Raw genomic sequence first — 25,145 nt, forward strand, 5'->3', positions numbered from 1 at the left:
CCAAATGCAAAAGTGTTTTTTGTGGGGGGGGGAGGGTGGGGACAAAAAACACACCACTAGCCTAGCTCCCAGCCACCAGGTCACCAAACCTAAAATGGTGGCCGGGAGCAGGCGCCCAAAGTATTTATAATTGGGCTACATCTAGTCTGGAAAAGGAGCCCAAAATTGAAAAACGCCCGCGTGGGGCTAGCCATGCCCCCCCCACACGCCCCCTCCCAAACTGCCCGGGGGTGGGTACTCCCTTCGGTCGACTGCCCCCCCCAAGCCCTCCTTGGGAGTGAGGGGGGAAAGCAGGCCGCTGACCAAGAATTGTGTGTAAAAGGCCGCTTTATTGGAAACAGGTGCACATTACAATTTTAAAACCTTGGCCGAAACGCCTTCCAAAACTAAACCTCACTAAATATTACATACCTAACCCCGCTCCCCGCCCCCTCCCCTAAATTCCTTCGAGCCCGCCCCCGCCCGTACAATACAACATTACAACAATATCAAACATTACATTCCTGTATAACCCCCCCAACAATCTCTAAATACAAACCTTCCGTTAACCAAGCTCCCCTGCCTGCCCCTTTACAGCTATCGGCCCCCAAACTGTGTAACCGAACTAAAGTTACCAACCTATCCTTTCCCTGTCGATAACCCAACTCAACAACATAACTCCACCAAACTCCGGTAAAACTGTCCAAAATTCACCATAACCCCCGCCACCCAGAAAGAGGGGGGGCGGTGCAACCACCACCCACCCCTCTTTCTGCTCCCCCACAACAAAAGCTTTAAACACCACGAGCCTGATTCTGCACGTTCAAACACCGAGACAAGACCTCCCTAAGCTCCAACAAATACAGGTCCATGCCCAACCTTGACAAGTGAACCCCATCTCCACGAAAAAATTCTACCGCCTCAAAACGAATATCTTTGTGTGTCACTCACCCAAAACCCAAATCTCGACAAAACCTGGAGATCTCCAAATTCACCTTCTTCCGAGACCTGTCAATAGCCCTGGGATTCACAGCCCCTCTCCACACCCTCCGCGGGACCAATTCTGTCCAGAGAACATGACAACCCGACCATCGCTCCTTCAACAACGCCAAATCCTTTTTCATGGCATGCAATAATACCACCCCTTTCACACTGCAAAGATCGTTCTCCCCCAAATGTATGAAAAGAATATCCGGGCATTGTCCCCTCACCATGGCTTTATTCAAACATGGAATCAGCTCCCTCCAAAGCATACCGCCCTTCCCTTTCCAGATCATTCGAAAAAGGCTGTCATTAAAACCCAAACTCCTCCCAAAATAACTTTTGCACGCTTGAACGTGCGCCCACTTGACGAAGGAATGCCCCACAATCCACACCGTCAATTCCTTTGTATGTGGCCCAGTTACCGAACCTGAAAAGAAAAACAAGAATAAGACTCAAACCAAAGAGGTGGACGCAGGCGCCTCTGCTGCATTTTCTCGTAGATATTTGTTAAAACAGTCTGATGACCAATGCCCTAAGCGCATTATATCGCCCTGAGACCAACCCCGATTATGCGCTTCAGTTGCCGCCCCAATCCTAAAAGAGTGCGTCCCAAACTGGGCCCCATCCAAACCAATACGCTGCAACCCCTTGCGCAAAACCATACGCAGCTGATAGTCCGTGACGCGCGACCCATTCATATGCCGGAAAACCAAGTCGCCCCCATCACCCCCTGATAGTCTCTTCCATTGCCTCGCCAAACGCAGCGGACAAGTACAACTGGGGGCTCCTGCTTCTAACCACACCCCCTTTCCAACACCCCTCTGGTCTGTCTTTGAACTGGACAACCAAATGTTCACGCCTGTGTCCGTGAAGAACACGTCCTGCCAACGAATGCCCCGCTTTACCTTGGTCCCAAGGAGCTCAGAAACCCGAAAAGCCCCAAAAAACATGAACACCATAAGGGTAGCAAACAACGAAGCCTCAAAATCATCCCTGCAAACTACAGGCAAAATTGTCAACAAACGTGCTAACGTCTGCCAGGAAATAGGTAAACGGGACAACACGGTTCCAAACCGCTCTCTAGCCCAACCCTCAAGCATCCTGCGTCCTATTTCCCCAGCAGACGGGGAATAACCCCAAAAAAGCTTACCCATAAAGGAAATCCCCGCCAACTTCCCAGCAATGGTGACTTTAGACAAACCCTTCTCAATGAGGTCAAGGATAAATTGAACTACATCTTCTGAACTGTGCCACGCTTCCTCCCTCCTACAAGCTCCTGAGGACAAAAATTCCTTCCACGCCAAAGCATACGCTGCACGAGTGGAAACAGACAAAGAACCTACCACCAGTTGAAATACCCTACGTTGCCGACAGACCAGAGGTGCTGCGGCATCGGGGTCGGTGTCCTGTCCGCCTCCTTGGCCAGCCCATGGAATCTCCCCCAGTGCGAACGAGACAAAGCATCCGCAATGTCATTGTCCACACCTGGCACGTGCAAAGCCCTGAATGAAATATCATAGCGCAAACAGCCCAGCACAAACACCCTCATCAATTTCAAAATCTGCTCATCCCTGGCTGACTGCCTGTTGACTATTTGCACCACCGCCATGTTGTCCACACGGAACAGGACCCTCTTATGTTCCAGCTCTTTGCCCCAAATGGTCAAAGCAACCAACAGTGGAAAAAGCTCCAAAAAGGCAATGCTCCGCCCACCATTCCTCCACTCCCGTGGCCATTTCTCTGCACACCATCGCCCTTGCCAGTAAATGCCAAAACCATCACTGCCCGCTGCATCCAAAAACATTTGCACATCCCACTGCACATCCTCGTCCCTGGCCAGTGGTACTCCGTTAAAGGAGTGCAAGAAAAAGGACCACATACGCAGGTCTTCCTTCACGCCTGCCGACAAACGCACGTGATGGTGAGGTAAATGCTGACCCGCCAAAGCCCGGCCCAGGCACCTACAGAAAGTCCGACCCGCCCTTACCACCCTGCAAGCAAAATTCAAATGGCCTAACAACACCTGGATGTCCTTCACTGTCACCTTCGGCCGGGCTAACATCGTGTCCAGTAAAACCAACATTTTGGATTTCTTATCCTCAGGCAAACAAGCCTGCATTGCCACCGAGTCAAGCTCAATACCCAAAAAGGAGATGACAGTATCAGGCCCCATTGTTTTTTCCGGAGCCAACGGCACCCCCAATTCCTCCATAAGCTCCTGAAAAGATTCCAGAGCGTGCCGGCACTCCGGGGAGCCCACAAAGAAGAAATCATCCAAATAATGGGTGACCAAGCTGTGACCAGTGCGATGCGTGAAAAACCATTGCAAAAAAGTGCTGAACAGTTCAAAAAGAGCACAGGACACAGAACAGCCCATTGGTAGCGCCTTGTCTACATACCATTTACCCTCGAACTGTATACCCAACAAAGGCCAATCGTCCGGATGAACCGGGAGCAGCCTAAAAGCCGACTTGATATCACACTTTGCCATGCCTGCAGCTGCGCCCGCGGTCACGACAAGTGACATGGCGACGTCAACTGAGGAGTATGACACCGAAGCAGCGTCTTCATCGATAAAATCATTGACTGACGACCCTTCAGGCCATGACAAATGTTGGATCAGCCGAAACTGCCCTTCCTCCTTCTTGGGCACCACACCAATGGGGGAAATGATCAAATTATGCACTGGCCACTCTCCAAACGGGCCTGCCATCCTCCCCTCCTGCACTTCCTTACACAGTTTCTCACGCACCACCAGTTTGTCCTCTGAGGCGGATTTCAAATTATCCGCCCACCTTCTCTGCCGGGGCCCGTGGTACCCCAAATGAAAACCCCACTTGAAACCATCCAGAATTGTCTGTTTTGCCACCAAGTCCCCGTAGCCCTTCAACGCTTCCTCAAGCTGAACCAATTTAATTGGCGTAGGAGCCCTTTGGCCCAGAACCCTGTGCGCTCCTACCCCCCCGTCCACCCTGTGACTGCTGCGCATTGCCAGACATCCCTGCGCCTGCCTGCTGCCCTTGCTGTCCGCCTGATGGCCTAACGCCCCAGCAGTTAACGAGAGGGTGGCGCTTGCCGCACTTGGAACACTCGTGACGGTATTTACAATACTCCCGAGTACATAATCCTTTGTTGAAATCCCAACATGCCCCGACCCCAGTCTGTGATGCGGCTGAGCCTCCCACCCCACCCCGGGTGGGCTTTCCCTGAAAGGGCCGGTAAACTAGAGGCAGACCACTAGCCGTAAAAATAGTCTTACCCCCGGGCGCGGCCCCCATGGTATGCTGCCACAAATCATTATCTAGCTCACCCCACTTTGCCTCTGAATCCCAAGCCATACGGGCCCTAAATTCTTCATCATACTGTGCCCAAGCGTAACCATTACCTGTAATCTGGGCCTTCCTTATTATGTCCATATACTTGAATATGGCCATGCAGCGCTCGGGAAACTTTTCACAGTATACACTGGCATAAATTAAAAATGCCGCCGTCCAATTTTCAATGGTCAGCGGCACCTTAGGGCGCTTAGCCAATTCGTACTCTTCTTCCTTGGAGCCCTCCTTAGACCTCACCTCCCTGTGTAAGAGCTTCAAAATCTCCACATATTCACCCTTCCAAATACGCTCCTTCGTTGCCAACATTAAATGGGCACCTAAAGGCTTAGTCACCCCCATATAAGGGAGCTTCTTAATCTTTAACTCTTTGCTCTGTGGCTTGTCCTTACCATCACCTGCCTCTGTATTTGACCCACTCTCCACCTTAGCCCCCGGAAACGTTCCCTCCGTCCCCGAGCCAACCCCTGTATCCTTCACATACTTCCCTCTATATAATCTCCCCTCCGACACACCCCCTCCCCCATCCTCCCCAGACCCCACAGACACCATAATAGGTTTGACCTGGCTCTAAAGAGGGTGTGCGGACCGACTCCGACCGCCTCTCCAACCTCTCAGAAGAATCCCTTGGAGGATGAGCCCTTACCGATGGGCCGTGCTCTCTCTTGGATTTCATCACCACAGACTGCTTAACAGGTGCCACACCGGAAACCTGCAAAAAACTACGAGAAACATGAGTGCCCCCCCTCCTCACATTCCCGTAGTTCCCCTTCTTCGGGGCTCTCTTCCTCATAATCAAGCAGAAGTGGCTCCTCCACCTGCGAAATTTCCTCTGAAAAATCAACCACACGGGCCTTACCAGACCCTACATTAGCACAACCGGCCTGAACAGCCTTACAACCACCATGCGGGGGAGCCGACTGTACTCGCCGGTCCTCCCCCCTCCGTTGACTCATATAACCATCCATCTTATCCGAAAATTCCGTCCACCTTGACCGTCGTGACGTTGGGGCCAGCGAGGTCGCGTCTGACCTTCGTGTGCTGGCCGCGACGGGATCCCCCGCCGGTACGGAATGTGCCGCGCAAGGCCTCATCCTCCCTTCTCCTCGGCGATAATGGGCCGCACCTCGCCCTACCGAATCTGCTGCGCTGCAACGCTTCCTGTCCTGAAAAGAAAAAGTTTGGACTGGTGTGCTGGGACCCTGAAAACCAACCGGGCCACCCGCCCCATGACCACTCAATAAAACTTCCCTATCTTGCCTACCCCCGGAAAAACCGGCATGCCCATAGCGCCCGAAAACGTCGAAACCACGTCTTCCTCGTCCCCACTCCAATCCAGCATCGCCTGCACCACCGCAGACGCAGATCCCATATCCCGCGCAACCCCTCCAACCCGCGAGCTGCCTTCCCCAACGCCAGCCGAGCCGCCAACACCCACGCCTGCCCGCATCCCCGAATCCAAAACCACCCCGCGCCCCTGCACCTGAAACGGGCCCGACGCCACTTCCCCCACACTACTCCGCACTCCCTCAGACCACGAGGGGAAAATATCCAAACCTTCCCAGGCTAAATCCCCCCCAGCTGTCTCCAGATCCCCAAAAACCAAGACCTCATCCCCACTACTACCCCCCCCTGCCCCCGCCCTGCTCCGACCTTCCTCATATTACATCAAACGCGAACCCCCCCCCCCCGATGCGAGGAAACTGAAACCCCAGAGACCCCATGATCTCTACAAGGAATTAAATCCTGCTGAGAAACCCACCCCCCCACCTGAGCCCACTCACCTTCACCCAATGAACTCGCTCCTACAGACCCCGGCCCCCTCCTTAAAGATGAAGGGGGGGAAAACAATAAAGGGCTTTCCTCTCCTGACACCCTTACAAACCCCTGCTCCCCCACCACCTCTGCCATACCAAAAGCCCCAAAATTCTGCTCCTCATATGATTGCCCCGCAAAACGCTCTCCTGAAAAGCCAGTACCAGACAGCTGGCCCCTCAAAACCCCAGCGCCGCCTGCCCTGTCACCTGCCTCATCACCGCCACGCTCGCGAGGAAAAAATGCAGCACGCGCCAAGTGCTTAACCCCTTGACCCGCCCGGCCCGCTCCGCACACATCAACGCCTCCCTCCTCCTCCTGTGGCCGCGCCGGAGCCTCTGGCACAGAAGAATAACGCCGCTTATACACGCGCCCTCCCCCGCGCTTGCCTCTCACCGCGGGGGAGGAATAGGAGCGCACTGCTGCCGCCCTCACTCCCGAACTGAGCTCCCCAGCGCGCCATACCTCACGGCCCGCCCCAGTCACACCTCCCGCAACACCCCGTGTAACCGGCGCCCCTCGCTGTAAAACGTCCACCGGGGCCGCTTTCTTAAAGCGCTGGCGGCCCCGCTCACTCACCGCCATAGTTTTCATCCGCTTTGGCGAAGTGCAGGCGGCCACCGCCGCCGCCACGCCTGCCGAGACCTGTCGCATGGGACGCGACGGCCCCGCAACTTCCCCGACAACAAGGTCCATCCGGCCCGCCTCACTCAGGAGCCGGAGGGCCTCTAGAACGCGATAATCACCTTCAGCCATCCTAAGTCAACCGAAATGTATCGAATTACGCACTAGGACAACAAGACAAAAAACACACCACTAGCCTAGCTCCCAGCCACCAGGTCACCAAACCTAAAATGGTGGCCGGGAGCAGGCGCCCAAAGTATTTATAATTGGGCTACATCTAGTCTGGAAAAGGAGCCCAAATTTGAAAAACGGCCGCGCGGGGCCAGCCACGCCCCCCACACGCCCCCTCCCAAACTGCCCGGGGGTGGGGACTCCCTTCGGTCGCCTGACCCCCCCAAGCCTCCCTTACATCACTCACTGAGCCCCAAGCGACCTAAGCATTCTATAGGCCAATCCCGTCCGCCCAGAAAGCCTGGAGTGGTGCCTGCAGGCACCGTCGCCATGTGAGAAGCCACCTTAAACAGTGTGTAGCACAAGTTAAGCATTCCTTTGTTTCAGCCCCAGCACAGCTTGACAGAGCCCCTCGCCCAGCTCGCCTCCAGCATCTGTCCAATCAGACCATTAGCCCCTTCCAGAACAGAACCCGCCGCCTTAGAGTGATAGTGTGGCCTCTCGGGTAATTTACAAAGGAACAGATTCCCAGCACAACACATTTGCTTCCCTTTTCCACGCCCAGACACATTCTCCGTTTTCGACAGCGTCGTTATGCACTCTGTCTGCTCCTTCTTTCAGCGCGTGCTTTACCTGACATCTCAGCGCTCAGCAGGGGGTCTCTGGTGGTCTTGCCTCCGCCAGCCCTGTGGAGCGGTAGCGTTCATGATTTATCTCCTCTATCTGCGATGCAGAGGCCGGAGATGACCCTGGCTCCCAGCAGCGATGCGGCAGCCATGCCCCAGTTAAAGATATCAACCGGAAGCCAAGCGCTCTTACAGGAAGCGACGTAAACAAACCTCGTAACTACGCAAGTAAAACAATGTTAGATGTGAAAAAGGGCCCTTTAATGAAATAATTTGAATGAAATCACTTAAACAACCCTTGGCAGTATGTAGTAAAAATTAGCATTAAAACCCTTGCTGACTTAATTGGGATACATCTTTACTGTTTCCGCTGGCAGGGGGAGTCCCTAAATTAACATCCAGATGCGAGGTCCCGGTGTAGCTAGTGAGGTTTAAATACCTGGGGGTACATATAACGAGAAATCCTCAAAATTATCATGAGCAGAACTTATTGCCCCAATTGGACTGATTTAGGCGCTATGCCCAGAGATGGAAGGCATTGCCGTTGACCCTGATGGGTCCGCGGCATTATTCAATATGAGGACACTTCCACGACTGATATATGTCCGACAGAATGCCCCCTATCACATCCCAACACAATTCTTTCGCTTAATAGAGGCTGTGGAACGAAGGGGCAGCACGTATAGCGCTCCATAAGTTACAAAGTGGTGTCTACGATGGGGGGCAATCCCGGATGTAATTTTATACTTATTGGGCATCCCAATTGATCACAGTGAACGGTTGGGCATTTGGGGAGCGGACGGAGCCTGCTTACAGAGTGGACAGGCTATATATGAGAATCAGGGGTGATTGCTCCCTGCTTTACGACAAGAAAAGGAATCAGGAATTTACCAGCACATACACAAACAGTGGCCAAAATATGGTGGAAAGCGGCAAAGTACCTGGGCGGGAGGGACAGACTGACAGCGATGACCGCCTTGTGGACGGGCGACCAACTGGCGGAAGTGTGTTGGCTAAGGAGTTACACCAAATGGGAATGACAAGAGCTTAAAAAATTGGGAGATGTCCGGAGAGGCCGGGCCTTCGTGACCTTCCATGTCTTTCAACAGAGTATGAAATGAGCCCGCAAGAGTGACTGCGCTACCTGCAGCTGGGCCGTGCTTTGCGGAGACATATCAGTGAAGGTGAGGAACTGGTGGAGGTGTCCCCTCTAGAGGACAGGCTGTTTACAGACCCCCTGGAAGAGATGGTTATCTCATCAATATACAAAAAGCTAGTGAATAATGACCCAAATTCCATGGGATCACTGCGAACAGCGTGGGAGGGTGAAATAGGTACACTGGAGGATTCAGATTGGGTGGAGGCCCTTCAGAGCCCCAGGGAAGTTGCTATAAGCTCCAGTTTCCATTTGATTCAACTGAAAGTCCTGCACAGAGTATGCTGTTCCCATGGGCTGCTGTGCCTATTGGGCAGGACAGACTCATCCCTATGCCAAATGGGATGTGGACAAGAGGGCACATCCTATCATCCCCTCCTGGAGTTTCAAGAAACACAGAAGTATTGGGGAACAATCAGAGACATCATGTCACATGTGACTGGGCTGAAGATCCCTCTGGTGCTGCGGTGGTTCCTACTGGGGATAGCCGGGGAGAAGGACTGTCTCAGATATATCAAAATATGGCTAGCACCGGCAGGTGTGGTGGCAAAGCGCAACCTGACCAGGTGCTGGGGGGCAAGGGCACTCCCACGAGTGAGGGATTGGCAAGCGGACATGGATTGGTGTTGGCTAGCGGAGCGTACAATATACCAAAATAGGGGATGTCCTAAAAAATGAGAGAAAATTTGGGAACAGTGGCGAGTATTTCGAGGGCTGTGAGTAGGCTCTGTATGATTGAGGTGGGTATTGTATCCGAAGGGTAATACTCTCCCAGACGACTAAAGACAAAATGTAAACAACTAGTCAAAACATCACTTGTATTACTTGTATCACTGTTGTACTGCTGTTCTGTGTTGTTGTAATAAAAAGATTTATATTAAAAAAAAGAAACCCTTCCTCACTAGTTATTAAACTACCTAACCGGCCAGGTCCCCACTACCCCTTCCCCTGAACAGACCCTTCACATGTCCAAATGGTGCACAACCTTTCTTTACTCGGAACTTCACACATCCAACCATCACTGCGCAGACGCAAACTGTTGTATTACTCTTGCCTGCCAGCTTTCCCCTGCACCCTTGCGTCTGAAATGGATCTGAAACTGATCAATTTCCTTAAAAAAACGTGAAAAGTTGTTCAACCAACTGTCCATTATGCACTTGCTCAGCAGCGACAAGCTAAGCTTTCCTTAACAAAGTCTGCTAACTGGCTCACCAAAATGGCCAAACAGACCCTAACGGCATGACGCCCTTGTTAAGGGGACCTGACCACAATTCCTCTATTACAAGGGTGGGAGCACAGGGAAGGTTATTAGCCTGTCCCTGCTGACTGGCGTGCACCACCGCCACTCTCTCTGCCGACTGCCTTAAAATCCTCCCACGCACGGGGACCAGCCGCGGCTGCTGCAGGTAAGAGCGGTGTGGCTGGGTGGGGGGTTCAGGGAATTCGAGAGATGACCACTAGGGAAAATTAAATAAATAATTCATTTTCCCACTTAGTCTTCTCTCAAAACCGCCCCAGCCAGCCCCACCGCCCCCACCGCCTCACCGCTCTTAAGTGCAGCGGCTGCAGGGGACCCATACTTGGCTGAGGACCCCAGATTTTTATCAAGTCGGTTCTCCCCTCTTCTTCAAGAGCAGATAGAGCCTCGTCACTTTTTTATTCTGACCTACCATATTCATTCTCTTTAACTAACCTTGCAATCCTGACTAAAATGTTTTAGCCTGCCTGTTTAGTCCTTCTGACCGGCATGCAACCCGCACACAGAAGGCGGGAGCGAAACCAACTGTCCCCTCCTTGGAATCTCTTATACCCACCCACCTAGCCACACTCCAATGTCCTTCTCCTGTAATCCCCAGACTGTTCCACTTGATCAAAATGACATGGGGGGGTAGGGCTCAGGAACGCAAACTCCGCCCAAGCCCCTATCGCGACTGCTCGGGCCTGATTTTGGGTGCACTCCCAAGGCATGTCCTCTGTTGCATGTACCTGGCTCTCAGCAGTATCTTCCATTGCCTGCAACTACTTCCGGTCTAAAGAAAATTTCAAAAAAGCTACTGTGTATTGGCAACACATTCCACTGTCTCAAACTCAGCTCAGGATAAATAACACTTTCCAGTCTCTGCACATAAAATTCCTGTAAACAAGTCAGCCTGCAACATTTGTTAAGTGGGTTATTAATACGAAGCTGTCTGGCATTTTTTCAAACTGTTTTAATGTCCCCAGTGTTGATTTTAATGTTCTGTTTTGCTTCCCTTTAGTTAACTACCTCGGTGGGGTGATTTCCTCAGTAAGCATTTACCGTCATTCTGACTATTCATCTGAACTTGCATTCTTCTGTGCTGCTTTGCACGATTGTTTGGAGGGCTGTGCTAAATCCAGAGGCAATCCCGTTAAGCAGTAATGAGTTTACCACATGGTATTTCCTCTAGATTTAGACCTTGAGGGGAAAAATAGGGAACAACTTGTGCTAACAAGGATCACTAAGCAACTCTATTTGTAGTGTATTGTATTGCAGCATGGCCCTGTGGCGGCTGGCAGGGAACGAGGGGGGTGAGGCGGGGGTATGGCAGGGGGAAGGGGTGGGGACATTAAAAAAATAAACACTTACCTCCTCTCAGCTGCCTCCGTCTCTCCTCCGTCGTTTCTGATGAGTCCCGAAAGCACACAGGCTCCCCGAAGCCAATCACAATGCTCCAATGCAGCGTTGTGAAGTGCCACTGTTCAGCGCTCTGACGGGGACAGGGAGCCTGTGCATGTTCTCCACCAGGCTGTGTAGTACAGCCTGGTGAGGAACATGCAAAGTTCGCATGACTGTTTGGCCGGGCCAAGACGGCCGGCCACACCATCATGCGCACTTAGAGTGTTCATGAACCACTGCTCCCAGGCTCAGACACCAGCCCCGCCCCAACCCAGCCCCATAGCGAATAAAAATAAAATGCTAATCGAGGTTATTATCATTTTATTTTTATTTTTTCCAGCTCTGAGAGCAGTGGGGCGATGCTCCATTGCCTTAGCGGAGGAGCCGCCCCTGTATGGCGCACTGAAGCAATTGCCTACATGAGTAGCATAAAACATCATGTAGAGTGTGTGGTTGGAAGTGTGCTTTATTTGTTTTGATCCTGTGTGGAAAGTGTTTCCATCTTATGGCAGCATTAAACAACTCTGCAGGTCTCTGTATGGAATTTCTTATGTCCGTTGTCCACTTAGCATTGTACTGCCATAGGTTGTCCATTCTGAGGTATTTTTTTTTTAAAGTTTATGATCCTGAGCAGGCACTGGTTGGTGGGCGAAATGCTGAAGAGATCTGCTGGGATAGACTTAGTTAAAAGCATCCAATATATGATTGTCATTGTGAAATGTCACGAAGCGGCCACACTGCTTGTTAAGACATTGCAGTGGTGGACTATATAAAAGTCCTCCATTGGCCCGCAGTATGTGTGAAATCTCTTCAGTCATTTCATATTTGTTCAGTTGGTAATGGGTGATTTATTGCTGTGGACTGGTACAGTACTGGGTGATGGACATGACCCCCAGCACTTTTGATTTATGTGCGTGTAAGAGGTTTAAGCAGTAAAAGGATAAAATGCAACTGAATGTTATGGTATTAGTGATGGTAAGAAAGGTTACATATTGTATTGTTTCATGGATATAGCACTCACTACCTCTGACGAGACCTTACCGAGCTTTACGCCAGGTTATTGGGATTAGTCTTGTGCTCTTTAGTAAACCATTCCATGAATTACTTCAGTTTCTTTGTAGTAGCATTTAGATGTGAACTTTAGTTGCAGAAGTGGTATGTGGGTTCATGCGATGGTTGACGTATTAATAGATGAGTTACTTGGGATCAAGCATTGTTAGGTTGCAGGGGTATGCATTTTAAAGGCTGTGGTCTTTGAAATGAGGTGTGGGCAGTTTGTAAATATACAATATCAGGGATTAAGGCAAAAATGCATGCAACTTAGTTATTCTGTGTTTAAAGAGGAGAGGTATGTAGAGGACTGAAAGGAAAGAAAACGTGTTAGACTTGGCATCTTTGGTGTGGTTTCCCTGATTAGTTGCCTCTATCTCCTGTATTTTTTATGCTGCGCTAGATTTTGTTTTTACTTGATTAGATGCTTTGGGCACTTTGCCACTGCTTATTGCCATATTTGATTTACTGGTAAGTCCCTAGTAAAGTGCACTGAGTGTGCCAGGGCCTGTAAATCAAAGGCTACTAGTAGGCCTGCAGCACTGGTTGTCCCATCCGCATGAGTAGCCCTGAAAAGGTATATCAGACCTGCCATTGCAGTGTCTGCGTGCAGTTTTAAACTGCCATATCGACTTGGCAAGTGCACCCACTTGCCAGGTCATAACCTTCCCTTTTCTTACATGTAAAGCACCCCTATCGTAGGCCCAAGATATCCCTCTGGGCAGGGTGCAGTGTTTGTGAAAGGTAGGACATGTACAGGTATATGTGACATGTTCTGATAGTGAAATACTGCCAATTTCGTTTTTCACAATTAAAAGGCCATCTGTCCCATAGGATAGAATAGGAGGTACTTTGTAACATCTTACAAGTATAACTTCCCATTGGGACAAGATGGAGAAATAAACTTTAGGCTCTATGAACTCAGAATTTAATAACACATCTTTTAGTAAAGATGGTTTTTAAATTGTGTGTTTGAAAATGCCACATTTAGAAAGTAGGCATTTTCTTGTTTAATCATTCTGTGTGCCTCTGCCTGTTTGTGGATTGACTGTCTGGTTTTGGAGTGACAGGGGCTGGGGATGTGTATTCACTGTAGACAGCCCCTGGGGGGTTGAGGTGTGCCTGGCCCTTCCTGGATGACTGAGAGCTGAGCTGAATGGGGCTTGGCTGCTTTTAGAATAGCGGGAGGAAATGTCTTTGCAACTGAATAGGGCCTGTCTCCCTTGCACAATGCTGTCTTCACCCCCTGTGGTCATACTGCACCTGTGAGGACAGAACTGGTTTGGACTGGGCTCAGAAACCCTTGCACATAGAGAACAAAGACAAAATGGGGTATAAGTGGTAGACCTTAAACCCCAGAATTTTAGATCACTTCTGGACTCAAGAGGAAGCTTTGCTAAAGAGAAGAGCTTGAGAGATGTGAGAAAGAGTACTGCCACTTTGCTGTGGGCTGTATGGGGTTGGCCTGCACTTGCTGCTTTTGCCAAGGAAAGGACAAAGAATAGAACTTTGCTGTAAACCTGCTTGAAGAAGAATCTTCAAGGGCCTGTTTGAGTTAGCCTCCTGTTCTGAGGTTCACCCTTAGCTCCTCTGAACTCTATTGTTGAGAGTCTAACTTGCCAGGAGGTGCCTATTCCAGTTTTTGGCCTCTGCAAGTTGTTCCTGTTGTTGGGAGCTGGAAGCAACTTGAAAGAAACAAGAAAACATGTCTCAGACGCTGACAGCAATGCCGTTGTAACGCTGCTACCTACACTGATGCCAGGGGCACAGCTCGTGAAGTGAATGACCCACCCCCCGGCCTGCACTGCAGCCCTGATGCCCCTCGACACCTGCAGTTATTGACATATCCCAACGCCAGCGCTCACACCAACTCCGTCACCGCCATCGCCTGCATCCTGTTATCACTGCGCCGATAACTGCGAGGGTGACTCCACGAACTCGGCGACTTCACATGATCACCGGAACCGACGCTTCCCCGGCGGTGCAACTGTCTTTCCCTGTCCCGGACTCGAGACGTTGCCCCCTCGCTGACAGAACTCCTCGCCTCCCCGTGGCAGCCAGTGTGCCGGCCTCGGCACCGATGCCTCACCTCCACAACGCCGTGCATCATCACAGACTTCATTTCCAAGGTACTGTTTATTTGGGGGTCCATGTGACTCCGTGCCTGACGATGACTCCTCGCGGTCGGCGCCGTACTTTAGTTTTATTACTGTCAGGACGTTGCAATAGCCCCAGGTGGAGCTATTTATTTACTACAAGCTTTATTTTTGCAACGGTAAAGTAGAGTGGAGTGACATAGAGTGGCGTTTATTGGAGTGGCATAGGGCAGATTTGCGGAGAGTGGCTTACAGAGGAGTGATGTAGAGTAGAGTTCACTGGTGATGAGTGCATTGGCCTAGAGTGCTGTAGAGTGTAATCACTTAGACTGCAGTGGACTAGAGTGCAGCAGCATAGAATTCTGCATCATAGAATGCAGTGGCATAGATTAGAGTGTTGCATATCAGAGTGCAGTGTTGTAGAGAAGAGAAGCGTAGAGTGCAGTGGTGTACATTAGAGTGGTATAGAGTTCAGTGGCATAGTGTGGTGCAGAGTAGAGTGGCATAGAATGGTGCAGAGTATAGTATAGTGCTGTAGAGTGCAGTGGTTTAGAGTGGAGTGCTGCAGAGTTCAGTGGCATTGAGTGGAGTGATTCATAGTACAGTGACAGAACGTGCCGTGGCGTAGAGTTCTTTGGCACAGAATGCAGTAGTGCAGAATAAAGTGGCGTAGAGTGCAGTGTTGCAGAGTGCAGTGGTGTAAAGTGACAGAGTGAATTGGTTAAGAGTGTAGTGGCATAGAGTACAGTGGTTCATAGCAAAGTGCAGTGGCGTAGAGTGGTGTAGAATAGACTGCAATGGCGTACAGTGGCATAGAGTAGAGTGCACTGGTGTAGAGTGCATTAGCGTTGAGTGTTGCACAGTATATTGGCATAGAGTGCAGTGGCATAGAGTGGAGCGCCATAGAATTCAGCGGCGTACAATGCAGTGGCGTACAATGCAGTGATGTACATTAGAGTGGTGCATAGTAGAGTGCAGTAATGCAGAGTGGAGTGGTGTAGAGTGCAGTGGCATAGAGTGCATTGACATAGAGTGCAGCAGTGCAGAGTAGAATGTCGTACCATGCAGTGGTGTAGAGTGGCGTAGAGTGCATTCGCGTAGAGTACAGTGGTGCAGAGTATAGCACAGTGACATAGAGTGCAGTGGTTTATAGTACAGTGGTGTGGAGTGCAGTGGTATAGATAGTAGTAGAGTGGTGTAGAGTGCAGTAGCATAGAGTAGATTGTTACAGAGTAGAGTGGAGTAGTGTAGAGTGGAGTGGTACAGGATAGAGAAAAATTGGCGTAGAGTAAAGTGATGAAGAGTGCAGTGGCATAGAGTGCAGTTGTGCAGATTAGATTAGAGTGGTGTACAGTGGATTGGTATAGAGGGCAGGGGTGTAGAGTGAAATGATACAGAGTACAGTGCATTGGCATAGAGTGTATTGGCACAGCATGCAGTGGTGTAGAGGTGAATTTTACAGAGTAGAATTGAAGTGGTCTAGACTGGAGTGATGCAGAGTGCAGTGAGAAAAAGCAGAGTGGCATAGAGTGCATTAGCATACAGTAGAGTGGTCTAGAGTAGAGAGTCGTGGAGTGGCATAGAGTGGAGTGGTGCACAGTGGAGTAGAGTGCAGTGACACGGAATGTTGTAAAGTGGAGTGATGCAGAGTAGAGTGCTGTGGCATGGAGTCCTGAGCAGTAGAGTGGAATGGCGTAAAGTGGAGTGTGCATGGTGTGGTAGCACACTGCCATTACAGACAACAGAATTTCAATTGAAATGACCATTACGTTTGCACAGACGTACAGTTTGACTAATAAAACTATACAGTGCACTAAAGTTAATGTGTGGAGATGGAATCACCTAGAGTATGTTTTTTTAAAATCATATTAAAAATCATATTAAAGTATTTGTTTCCAGCAAACTTCAGAATTAACATAATATGTGCTTCATTGGTGCTTTCCTAGTTCTGATATATTCTGAAATACTTTTACTGTTCATTTAAATGATGTGCGCTAGAAAAATAAATTCTTACCTACCTCCAGTATCCAGCAAGATTGTCAGGTAAATCCTCTCACTTTGAAGTCGGGGAAAGCAAAGTAAGCACCAAGCTCCCTCAGAAGACAGAGCCTGACATTTGACCTCTGTCTTTGAATGCACAGCAAATGTGACAAGATAAAAACAAGACAAGATTTACATGCCTCTTTACAGAAAAGAGAACTCATGGAAGAATACAAGCAGAGGTCTGTGAAAAGGCTTTGCTGCTTGAGAGGGACAAACTCATTTTGGACAGCCTAAAAAAAATAAAGCCATCACATAGACAGCGAGAAAATGTGAGTTACTACAAAGCCAATAGTAAACAACGGGCGGACTGCATTCCCAGAGAAGCTTTCTGAATGTCCCCAAGCGCTGTCTGGCAGGCTTCAACCTAAACAGGACTGTCGACAATCTGAAGTTTTAAGTTGAAGTAATTTTTTCATGTAGAGTTTTTGGGAATATTGTGGAGGCTTTTTGAGATAGCGTGCAAAACTGTACAAAGCGAGGGCTGTATTTAACACTGTTGATAGGTGTTAGAATCAGCTGTGTGGTCTGTCTTCTGCTAGGTTACTGCTAGGTTATAACTTCAGCCTGGACAGCTGGCCGGCTTAGAGGCTGGAAGTCTAAACTAATGTGTTGCTGCATTTATAAGGAAATATCAAGAACTTTATGCTGCACTAAAAGGAAGCAGTAACCTCAAGTTTATATTAACATGAGATTATATACAGGGTATGCATGTGTGACCTGTCCCTCCCATCACAGTGCTAGGAGAACCAATGAATGTTTACAAGACCGCCGGTGATAGAAGGTACCACCCTGCACCAGGCTTACTTTGCTAGATTATGGCGGCACATGAGCTTTCAACTGCACATTTCACCTTCACAAAGCAGGTAACGTGTCTGGGTAAAAAACATCAGTGAATGGGAATAACCCCGATCACTGCATATTATTACCCATTTCTCAGGTGACGTCTTGTAATTAACGAATATTATTCTGACCAAGAAATTTGGGTGAACACTTCTTCGGTCCTTCTGTATGCTAGAATGCTGGTGTGGTGCTCCTGCAGGTGCTGTGACGTGGCCGTCAACAGGCCTATCAGTGAACCGTAATTGGGGTCCAACATGTGTTTGCCAGTAAAACCATGTTACTGAAGCTCTATGAAGGAGGTTATGGGGTATTATCATTTCACTAAGCCTGCGAGTACCCTCAAGGCAGCTTAGGTCCAATTAGTCGCATTGCAATGAACATTTCCTGAGAGAATTGTTCACCCAGCAATGCCCCAATCATCAGTAAATGAGCAGAGGTTGGAATTTGAAAGAAATGCTTCACTGAATGAGCTGTCTCTGCAGGAAGTAATTATAAAAGGTTAGATCATTATTTTGTTAATCAAATGGTAGATGAAGCATTTCAACATGTTCTTTTGTAAATTTCTTGCGTCTTGTGGAATTTTGTTAATCACACTCACTCACCTTCTTTTATGCACACTGCAGGAATCTGGCTCTTTATATGCCATATCAAAATGAGGTATAGTGAGTGAAGAGTCCAGAGGTTTCTTTGAGTTTGATCAACTCTTTTGTATACAAACTTTTTGTCATTTTAATGTGATACTATTCATAAAATTGCAAATATGTTATTGCATTGGAATTAATCTTTTTTATACATACAAAAATGAAAAATAAAATTTGAGAATGAATACTTTCTTTCTTTTTTGTCAAATGTTACGTGTGTAGGCCTAGTCTAAGTGTCAGCGCCTAAATAAATGATACATTGTACATTTTGAAACATACAGGTAGAGATTATTTTTGCTCGCTGTGAAGTTCCCTTATGAGTGGACAGGGGTTTGCTATACAATCCCAAGGTGCTCTGCTTGGAGGAGTGCAAGGCATCTGAAAATACACACAATGGTCAATAAATTAGACACATGACTCAAGAAGGAGATCCACACCAATTTATAAAAATAGCAAGTATCTTTATATATTAATAGGCATCAGAAGAAAATCGTTCAGATAAGTACATTTTGAATATGAATTATTTTTAGTTCAAAAAGTCGACAATACAATTTCTGGAGGCTGCATTGTTATCCTACGGGAGGAAAAGTCAGTGCTGCAATTCAGGTAGAGGACAGCGACTTACGGGACCCTTCTCCAGGAAATAAGGTACGTGGGGAGGGCTGCAAGGTCCAAGGCAGCAGTAGCAGAACTCCTCCAGCGGCACAAGGGTGGCTGAGTGTAGAGGTGCAAAACAGCATTGGGTGCCCAATGTTATTCTATGGTGAACGGTCGCATTAAGAAGAGGCTGAAGGCTTTGACTGGGGGGCGGGGCAGTCGGGCTGAACCAACAGAGGTGCTCAGGCCTCATGATGGTCGGGACATAGGGACACTCTTGGTCCTCTTCTCCACAGGCCAGGGGGGACGGGTGCAGAGGTGTCCTTAGGTGTCAGGTTTTTTTTTTAACATGGTGCAGTCGTAGAGAGGGCCTGCGGACAGAGGCTGCAGGAGATGGGAGGAACTCCACGGGACGTGGCAAAACACTAGACTCGGTCTCCGGAAGGCTGGGGGACCACAGTGACACTGTTGGCCCACTTCAACTCTGGCTTGGATCGACTGGTGTAGTGGTGTCTTCAGGCGTTGGGTTTCTGCGGTCACAGAGTCCTTCCAGGGGTCTTTGGATGCCTGCAGGATGCAGGAAAGCAGGTCCGCTGCTTCTTGAGAGCTGTTGGTTCCTGGATGAAGTGCTAGCAGGTCTCCCAAAATTTGGGGACTCAGCAGCTGCAGAACAATTGACTTTTGGTGCAATTTGCGAAGGCAGAAGACAGGCCAGGGATGGCGCAGTCAGTTTCTGGATCTTCTGTTCTTGCAGAATGCTACTCTTCGTGTCTCTCTTTGTCTTTCAGGTTGGCAGGATCTGCTCTTCTGGTGCCATGGGCTCCTATAAATTTAGAATTTAAGGGCGTCACAGGAGTGTAGGGTGACGGTCTCTTGCGATTGAATGCCACAGAAAACGCCTTGAGTGCTTCAGGAACATTCATTCCCCCAGTCAGCATATGCTCCATGGACTGTACTACACTGTTGCTTGAACAGCAACATCTGACATTTCTGCACCTCAGACTTCAGTGCCAGAGACTACTGATGAGTAAGTGGCACTGGATACTGCAGTTAGAGGTATGGTTAGCAAAAACGACTTATACCGGAGGGTAATAAGCCATCCTATTCTAGGTTCTTTCTGACCCGCTTATGGATATTTCCTAGGCTTGTGCTGGCTGGAATGGTACTTCTGAAGATGGAGCCAATGCCCCCCCCCCCTTTTTTTATTTCACGTGTCCATTATCGGATCCGTGCCCCAGGTAACATTCTCAATATCCATTCTCTATGGTAGATCTTGTCTTTTAGGGCAAGCCAGCATATTTTACCACTTCAGATACTCTGCAATGCATAATTTACTCAGGTACTCTCATGACTGCCTGCACACTTATCTACACACCCTACCAGAAAAAGGATCAGTAGCGTAAACTAGGCATAACAGCCCTCAAATTACCACCACAGGGCTGGTGGATCCTACCCTGAGGATTACAGAAAAGAGCTGCAGCCCAACTATCAACGCACATTGCGTGCAACCAGGTCATCATCCATGGCCTGCATGGTACATTATGCCATAGGGATGAAGGAACTGGACTTTAGGTGTTCTTCAGTCAGACCAAGTCTAATTCTGCCTTCTACATCAGAGCTGACCTCTGTGTGGTCTGTTCTTCAGAAGACAGCAGGCAAAACACATTACAAAAAGGCAGTTTAGTGTGCCAGGAGGGTGCCTCTGAAATAGGAGTAGTATAACTGTACTTTCATTCCTACGGTGCCTAAGAGAGCTATTGAGATGGTCAGCTCAAAGCTGTGGGTGCCACAAAGGATAGCCGTTATGTGACCATCTGTTAAATGCTGCTGTCAGAAGAAACGCTCTAAGGACAGGTGTGTTGTTCCACTGCAGTAAATGAAGCCAACACAAACAAAACTCATGAGAAATAGTGGGCAGCAGAAATAGTGTTACTCAGAAATGACTCTGGTCTGGAATAGTGTGGTGTGAAAAATGCTACCCAACAGACTGTAGTGACATTAGAAATACGAGGCTTGCAATGAGAAGTAATGTTGGAAATGTTGGTCCAGGAGTTGAAGTTGAAAGTGCTTATAAAGCGCGCTGTGACCAAGCGGTTTCCTGGCGCTGGTAGATTACATGAGTCGGATGGAGGGGCAGGAGGGATCAATGAGAGAGGAACGCTAGGGTGAACAAGTGAGTCTTGAGTGCCTTCCTAAAGTGTGGGTAGGAGGTGATGGACCTGATGGAAAATGGAAGGTCATTCCAGAAGCGGGGGGCAAGGACAGAGAACCTAGTACCACCTGCTCTCGACTTGCGAAAACGGGGGATGATGAGGAGAGCCTGGTTGGAAGAGCGGAGAGTACGGCTGGGGATGTAAGGAGTGACCAGCGAGTTGATGAAGAGAGGGACAGTGTAGGCCCGGGCCATGAAAACTATGCAACCCATTTTGAAAAGGGTGCGGTGCATAATGGGGAGCCAGTGAAGGGATTTAAGAAGGGGGAAGGCGTGGTGAAATTTCGGGAGCTGGTGGATAAGGCGAGCCGCCTGATTCTGGATGGTTTGAAGGCGTCGCAGCTCGTAGGCGGGGACACCCGCATAAAGGCAGTTGCCATAGTCTAAGCGGCAGAGGACCATGGCTAAGACGATTATTTTGAGGGCATCCGGAGAAAAGAAACGGGAAATCTTATGGATAATCCCTAAAAAGAGAAAACATGAAGAGACAACGGTGTGCTGCCGTTAAAATGTGTCTAAAGAAATACTGCCATCAGAATAATGTGCCAGGAGGAATATGCTTTTGTATGTTGTACACGGGAAGGAGCAGATCTTGAGAATGACTGTCTTTGAGTGTGATCATCCGCTTCTACTCTCTTAGAAATTAACTCCAGAAGGATGTGCTCTCAAGATCACAGAGCCAGGGGGCATGCACCTCTATGGTAGTGCCTGGCGCCTAAGCCTCCCAGTGCCTCTGGAGGGATCCTGGCTGACTGTGGATGCCTGGGTGTGCAGGGTTGGATGCCCTTACCGTGCCAGTCTGCCTCCAGTGAGTGAAGCAGTGTGCTCTTAGTCGTGCCGTGGTTGTTGGCTGGACCGCTCATCAGTACTACCTCCTCCCTCACATATCTTTATTAATGAGTACCTGACATCCGCGACAGTGTGGAGGCAATGGCAGCCAATAGGCTGGGGCAGCAGTAGTCTTCTCTAACTAGGCAGCTGCCGACCTCGCTGATTTGCCCCAGACAGTCGCCCCTCCTCGAGGGCTACTTTAGGATAATGTCTGTGAGTGACAATTGGCATCTGTAGGCAGAATAAAACGCGGCCTTTAAGGGTCCAAGTGCATGTGATTTCCATAAGCAAGTCAGCTGGTCCACAGACTTCAGCTAATCTTAGCGTATAGTGTGCAGTACTGATCTTGCTGAATAGCTCTGTAACAGCGACAAAAGTTATGTTAGTGTGCGATGCAGTTGGGGTCAGTAACTGGTCGGTAATGGCTGATATCTGAGCAGTGTGCCTTGCACTGAGGCTGGTAGATGTGCACTGTGCGTGACAGCGGGGGTCAGTAGATAATGTGCTCTGGTAGAAACCCCTGCAGTGCCGCTTGCAGTGAGGCTGGTAAATATGCAGTGGGGTCAGTAGGTCTAGGGGTGGGTGTATTGCAGTGCAGGCCTGCAGCCATGACTTCTATCACTTACATGTTCCCTGGGGTCTCCGCTGGGCTGATGACCATTCCCGGTCCTGCCGAGGTGTCCACTGTTCTGTCCCAGAGGGGGGAGCACATCCTGGTCTTCCATTATTGGGGTTGTAAACAGCAGAAGAGCCCCTCTGCTCTCAGCAGTAAACATCTCTTTGTCCATCCCCAGATCTGCTCGCGAGAGTGACGACGACGATGACGAGGACGATAAGAAGGTGGCCCGGGGCTGCGCGCTGCAGTACCAGCATGCCACCCTGCAGGTCTTCACCCAGTTCCACACCACCTCCTCCGAGGGCACCGACCAGGTGGTCACCATGCTGGGCGACGACTGGCTGGTGGAGGTCACAGACCTGGTCAACGACTTCATGAAGGTGGAGGACCCCCGGATTGCACAGATGGTCGACAGCAACACCCTGGCTGGGCGGGAGCCTGGTACCACCAGCTTCAAGGTGAGTGCTGCGGAAACGTGTGATGGCCTCTAAGCACTGCAAAGACAGAACTGAATGGTTGAGTGGTTTATATCAGTCCCGCCTCTCTGCTGGTGCTTCCATCCAATCAGGGTCAATAGTGGTGAGTAATCTATAACCACACGTGACTACTTTGTTGCGTCCGCCATCTCCGCCCGGTGTTTGGTGGATTGTATGATCTGTGCTGCTTTCTGTAGTCAGTGCACCACTGCCTGGGTGTCCAGGCCCTCACTGCTGGCAGCATCACCAAGGCTCATAGGAAGTGGGGTTAGAGCCAGCTTTGCAGATCTCTGCAGCCATGTGAGTGAAGCTTGCATTGCTCTCAAGCACGGTTCGTGTCGGGAGTACACAGGTGCACGAATAGGGGGCCCGCTCCTCTCCCTGTTCATACATGGATGCCTCATGTCATTCTATCTGTTAAGTGTTTGTGGGGACCAGGCTCTACTGCTGCCAGTGATTATCTGGGGGGGGCTGGGGTGGGGAGGGGGGACTCTGATCAGTTCTCTGGGCGAGGAAAGTTTTATAAGTAGTGGCCACGCAGTGCCTCATCCTCTATTAACCTCTGGAGCTGTGAGATGCACAGACTCGAGGCGCTGGCAAAATGCAGGGATCCGAATAAAAGCAGCGCTTAGAGTCCAGCAGGAGGAGCGCGAAGGGCCCCTCTGACATTCGCAGGCTCCCGAATGGTTTTCATGCCACTGAACTGAAATGTTAATTGTAAGATTTTCCTGACCCGGATGTAGTTGCGTTTGACACAGACAAGGATCCCTGGTCGCAGAGCTTGGGGGCACGCGCATTCACAGCCAGGCCGCTGGGTTTCAGTGGGCGTAGTACAATGATAGTGACACCAATTGGAGGAGCCCCCCACACGAACTGGCTACGATGATCTCACTCACGCACTATACATTTCTGATTCCTTAGGCGCATACTGGCATGTATGACGGACGGACCCGCATACGCTTCTGACCCTCCATCAAGCTCCTCACATCATCTTTTGGCGAGGCCCTTTTTTCACGGTTACACGCCAAACAGACCAACACCTTACAGAGCATGCGATTTGATGATGTTAATATCAGGCACACACTGGCACGGATAAAGGTCGTACCACTTTAGGGGCCCGCATACGGTTCTGTTTTTCCATCCAGCACCCTACATAATTTCTTGGCGGGCCCCTTGCTCTGTCATGCGCCAAACAGACTGACACTTCTCAGAGCACGCAATTGGCAATTTGAACATTAGATATGGGCGGAATATCGCTTTCTATTCGTCGCACTAACCGTTGACACTCGCCCTGCATAACTCAATGCTATGCATGCCTGCACGCCCATGCACCTCATAGTCTTGGCCTTGCGTCGTGTCGTCTCACCACGCACTCGTTATACAAACCACCTTTGTCCGCACACCTCGGGTGGCTGTTCATCGTGCTTGTCGACAAACGCTACGACACCTCCAAATTGTTATACCGTATCATTTTATGACATAACATATGCTGTTGATTTTTATACTCATTGTCTTTTTTATGTTATTGCTTTTGTATAAGATTTTAAGTAATCCTATAATAAAGATGTATTCATTCATTATCAGTGGGCGTTGAATGATGGGCTGCGTTCATGCTGGGCAGAGGGTCCTGGTCGGGGTGTGATGGGGAAAGCTTTGCAGGCATGACCGGCCTTGATTCTAGTGGGCTTTATGGACAATACACAGACTCTTTGATGGAACGTTCAGTGCTGGTGTGATTGGTCACATCTCTGCAGGTTGAGGCTCAGTCTCAGGGCCTCATTCTACAGTTGATGTGTCGGATTCTGTTTGAAGTCTATACCAAGCACTTTGCAGCAGTCTATGACCAGGCGTTTTGTCAGTTCATTCAGATGGGACGCCTCCAAGGAATGAACTTTGCTGAGCATGAAGGGTAGCAGACTGCCACCCTATCCACTGCTGTGGTTTCAGGAGTGAAGGGGAGATTCGAGTTGAAAAAGAGCCGCAAATTCTTAACTTTTTCACGATTCTAGGTGAAAGATGGCATGATGTGCCCGTTTACCACCGTGTGTCTTGTGTCGAAAGGACGTTTGTGCTGCTTCCAGCTCCGTATATTTTCTCTGCTCTTTCTTTGAGTGAATTTGCACTGCTACTGCATTTGGTGCACCTGTTCTATAGGTGGGAATGAAGCTTGCACTGCTCCTGCCTATGCTACACCTGTTCTGTTGATGGGAGAGAAGCTTGTAGTGCCACTATTTATGCTACACCTGTTCTGTCTTTGGGAGTGAAGCTGTACTGCTACTGCCTATGGTACACCTGTTCTGTTGATGGGAGAGAAGCTTGTAGTGCCACTATTTATGCTACACCTGTTATCTCTTTGGGAGTGAAGCTGTACTGCTACTGCCTATGGTGCACCTGTTCTGTTGGTGGGAGTGAAGCTTG

At 49.5% G+C, this 25,145-nt stretch overlaps 1 protein-coding gene across 5 annotated transcripts in view; it reads left to right on the forward strand.

Moving 5' to 3' along the window:
* Positions 1 to 25,145, forward strand: part of TMEM132E (transmembrane protein 132E) — a 1,031,163-nt gene that overhangs the window by 935,313 nt on the left and 70,705 nt on the right. For all 5 annotated transcript variants that reach the window (XM_085649649.1, XM_085649650.1, XM_085649652.1 and 2 more), the window contains one exon: positions 22,430 to 22,709. In XM_085649649.1, the coding sequence (XP_085505775.1) occupies positions 22,430 to 22,709 (280 nt within the window). The remainder of the gene's footprint in view (positions 1 to 22,429; positions 22,710 to 25,145) is intronic.

The sequence above is a fragment of the Triturus cristatus genome, chromosome 3_2, assembly GCF_964204655.1.
Source record: "Triturus cristatus chromosome 3_2, aTriCri1.1, whole genome shotgun sequence".
In the NCBI taxonomy this organism is placed as follows: domain Eukaryota; kingdom Metazoa; phylum Chordata; class Amphibia; order Caudata; family Salamandridae; genus Triturus; species Triturus cristatus.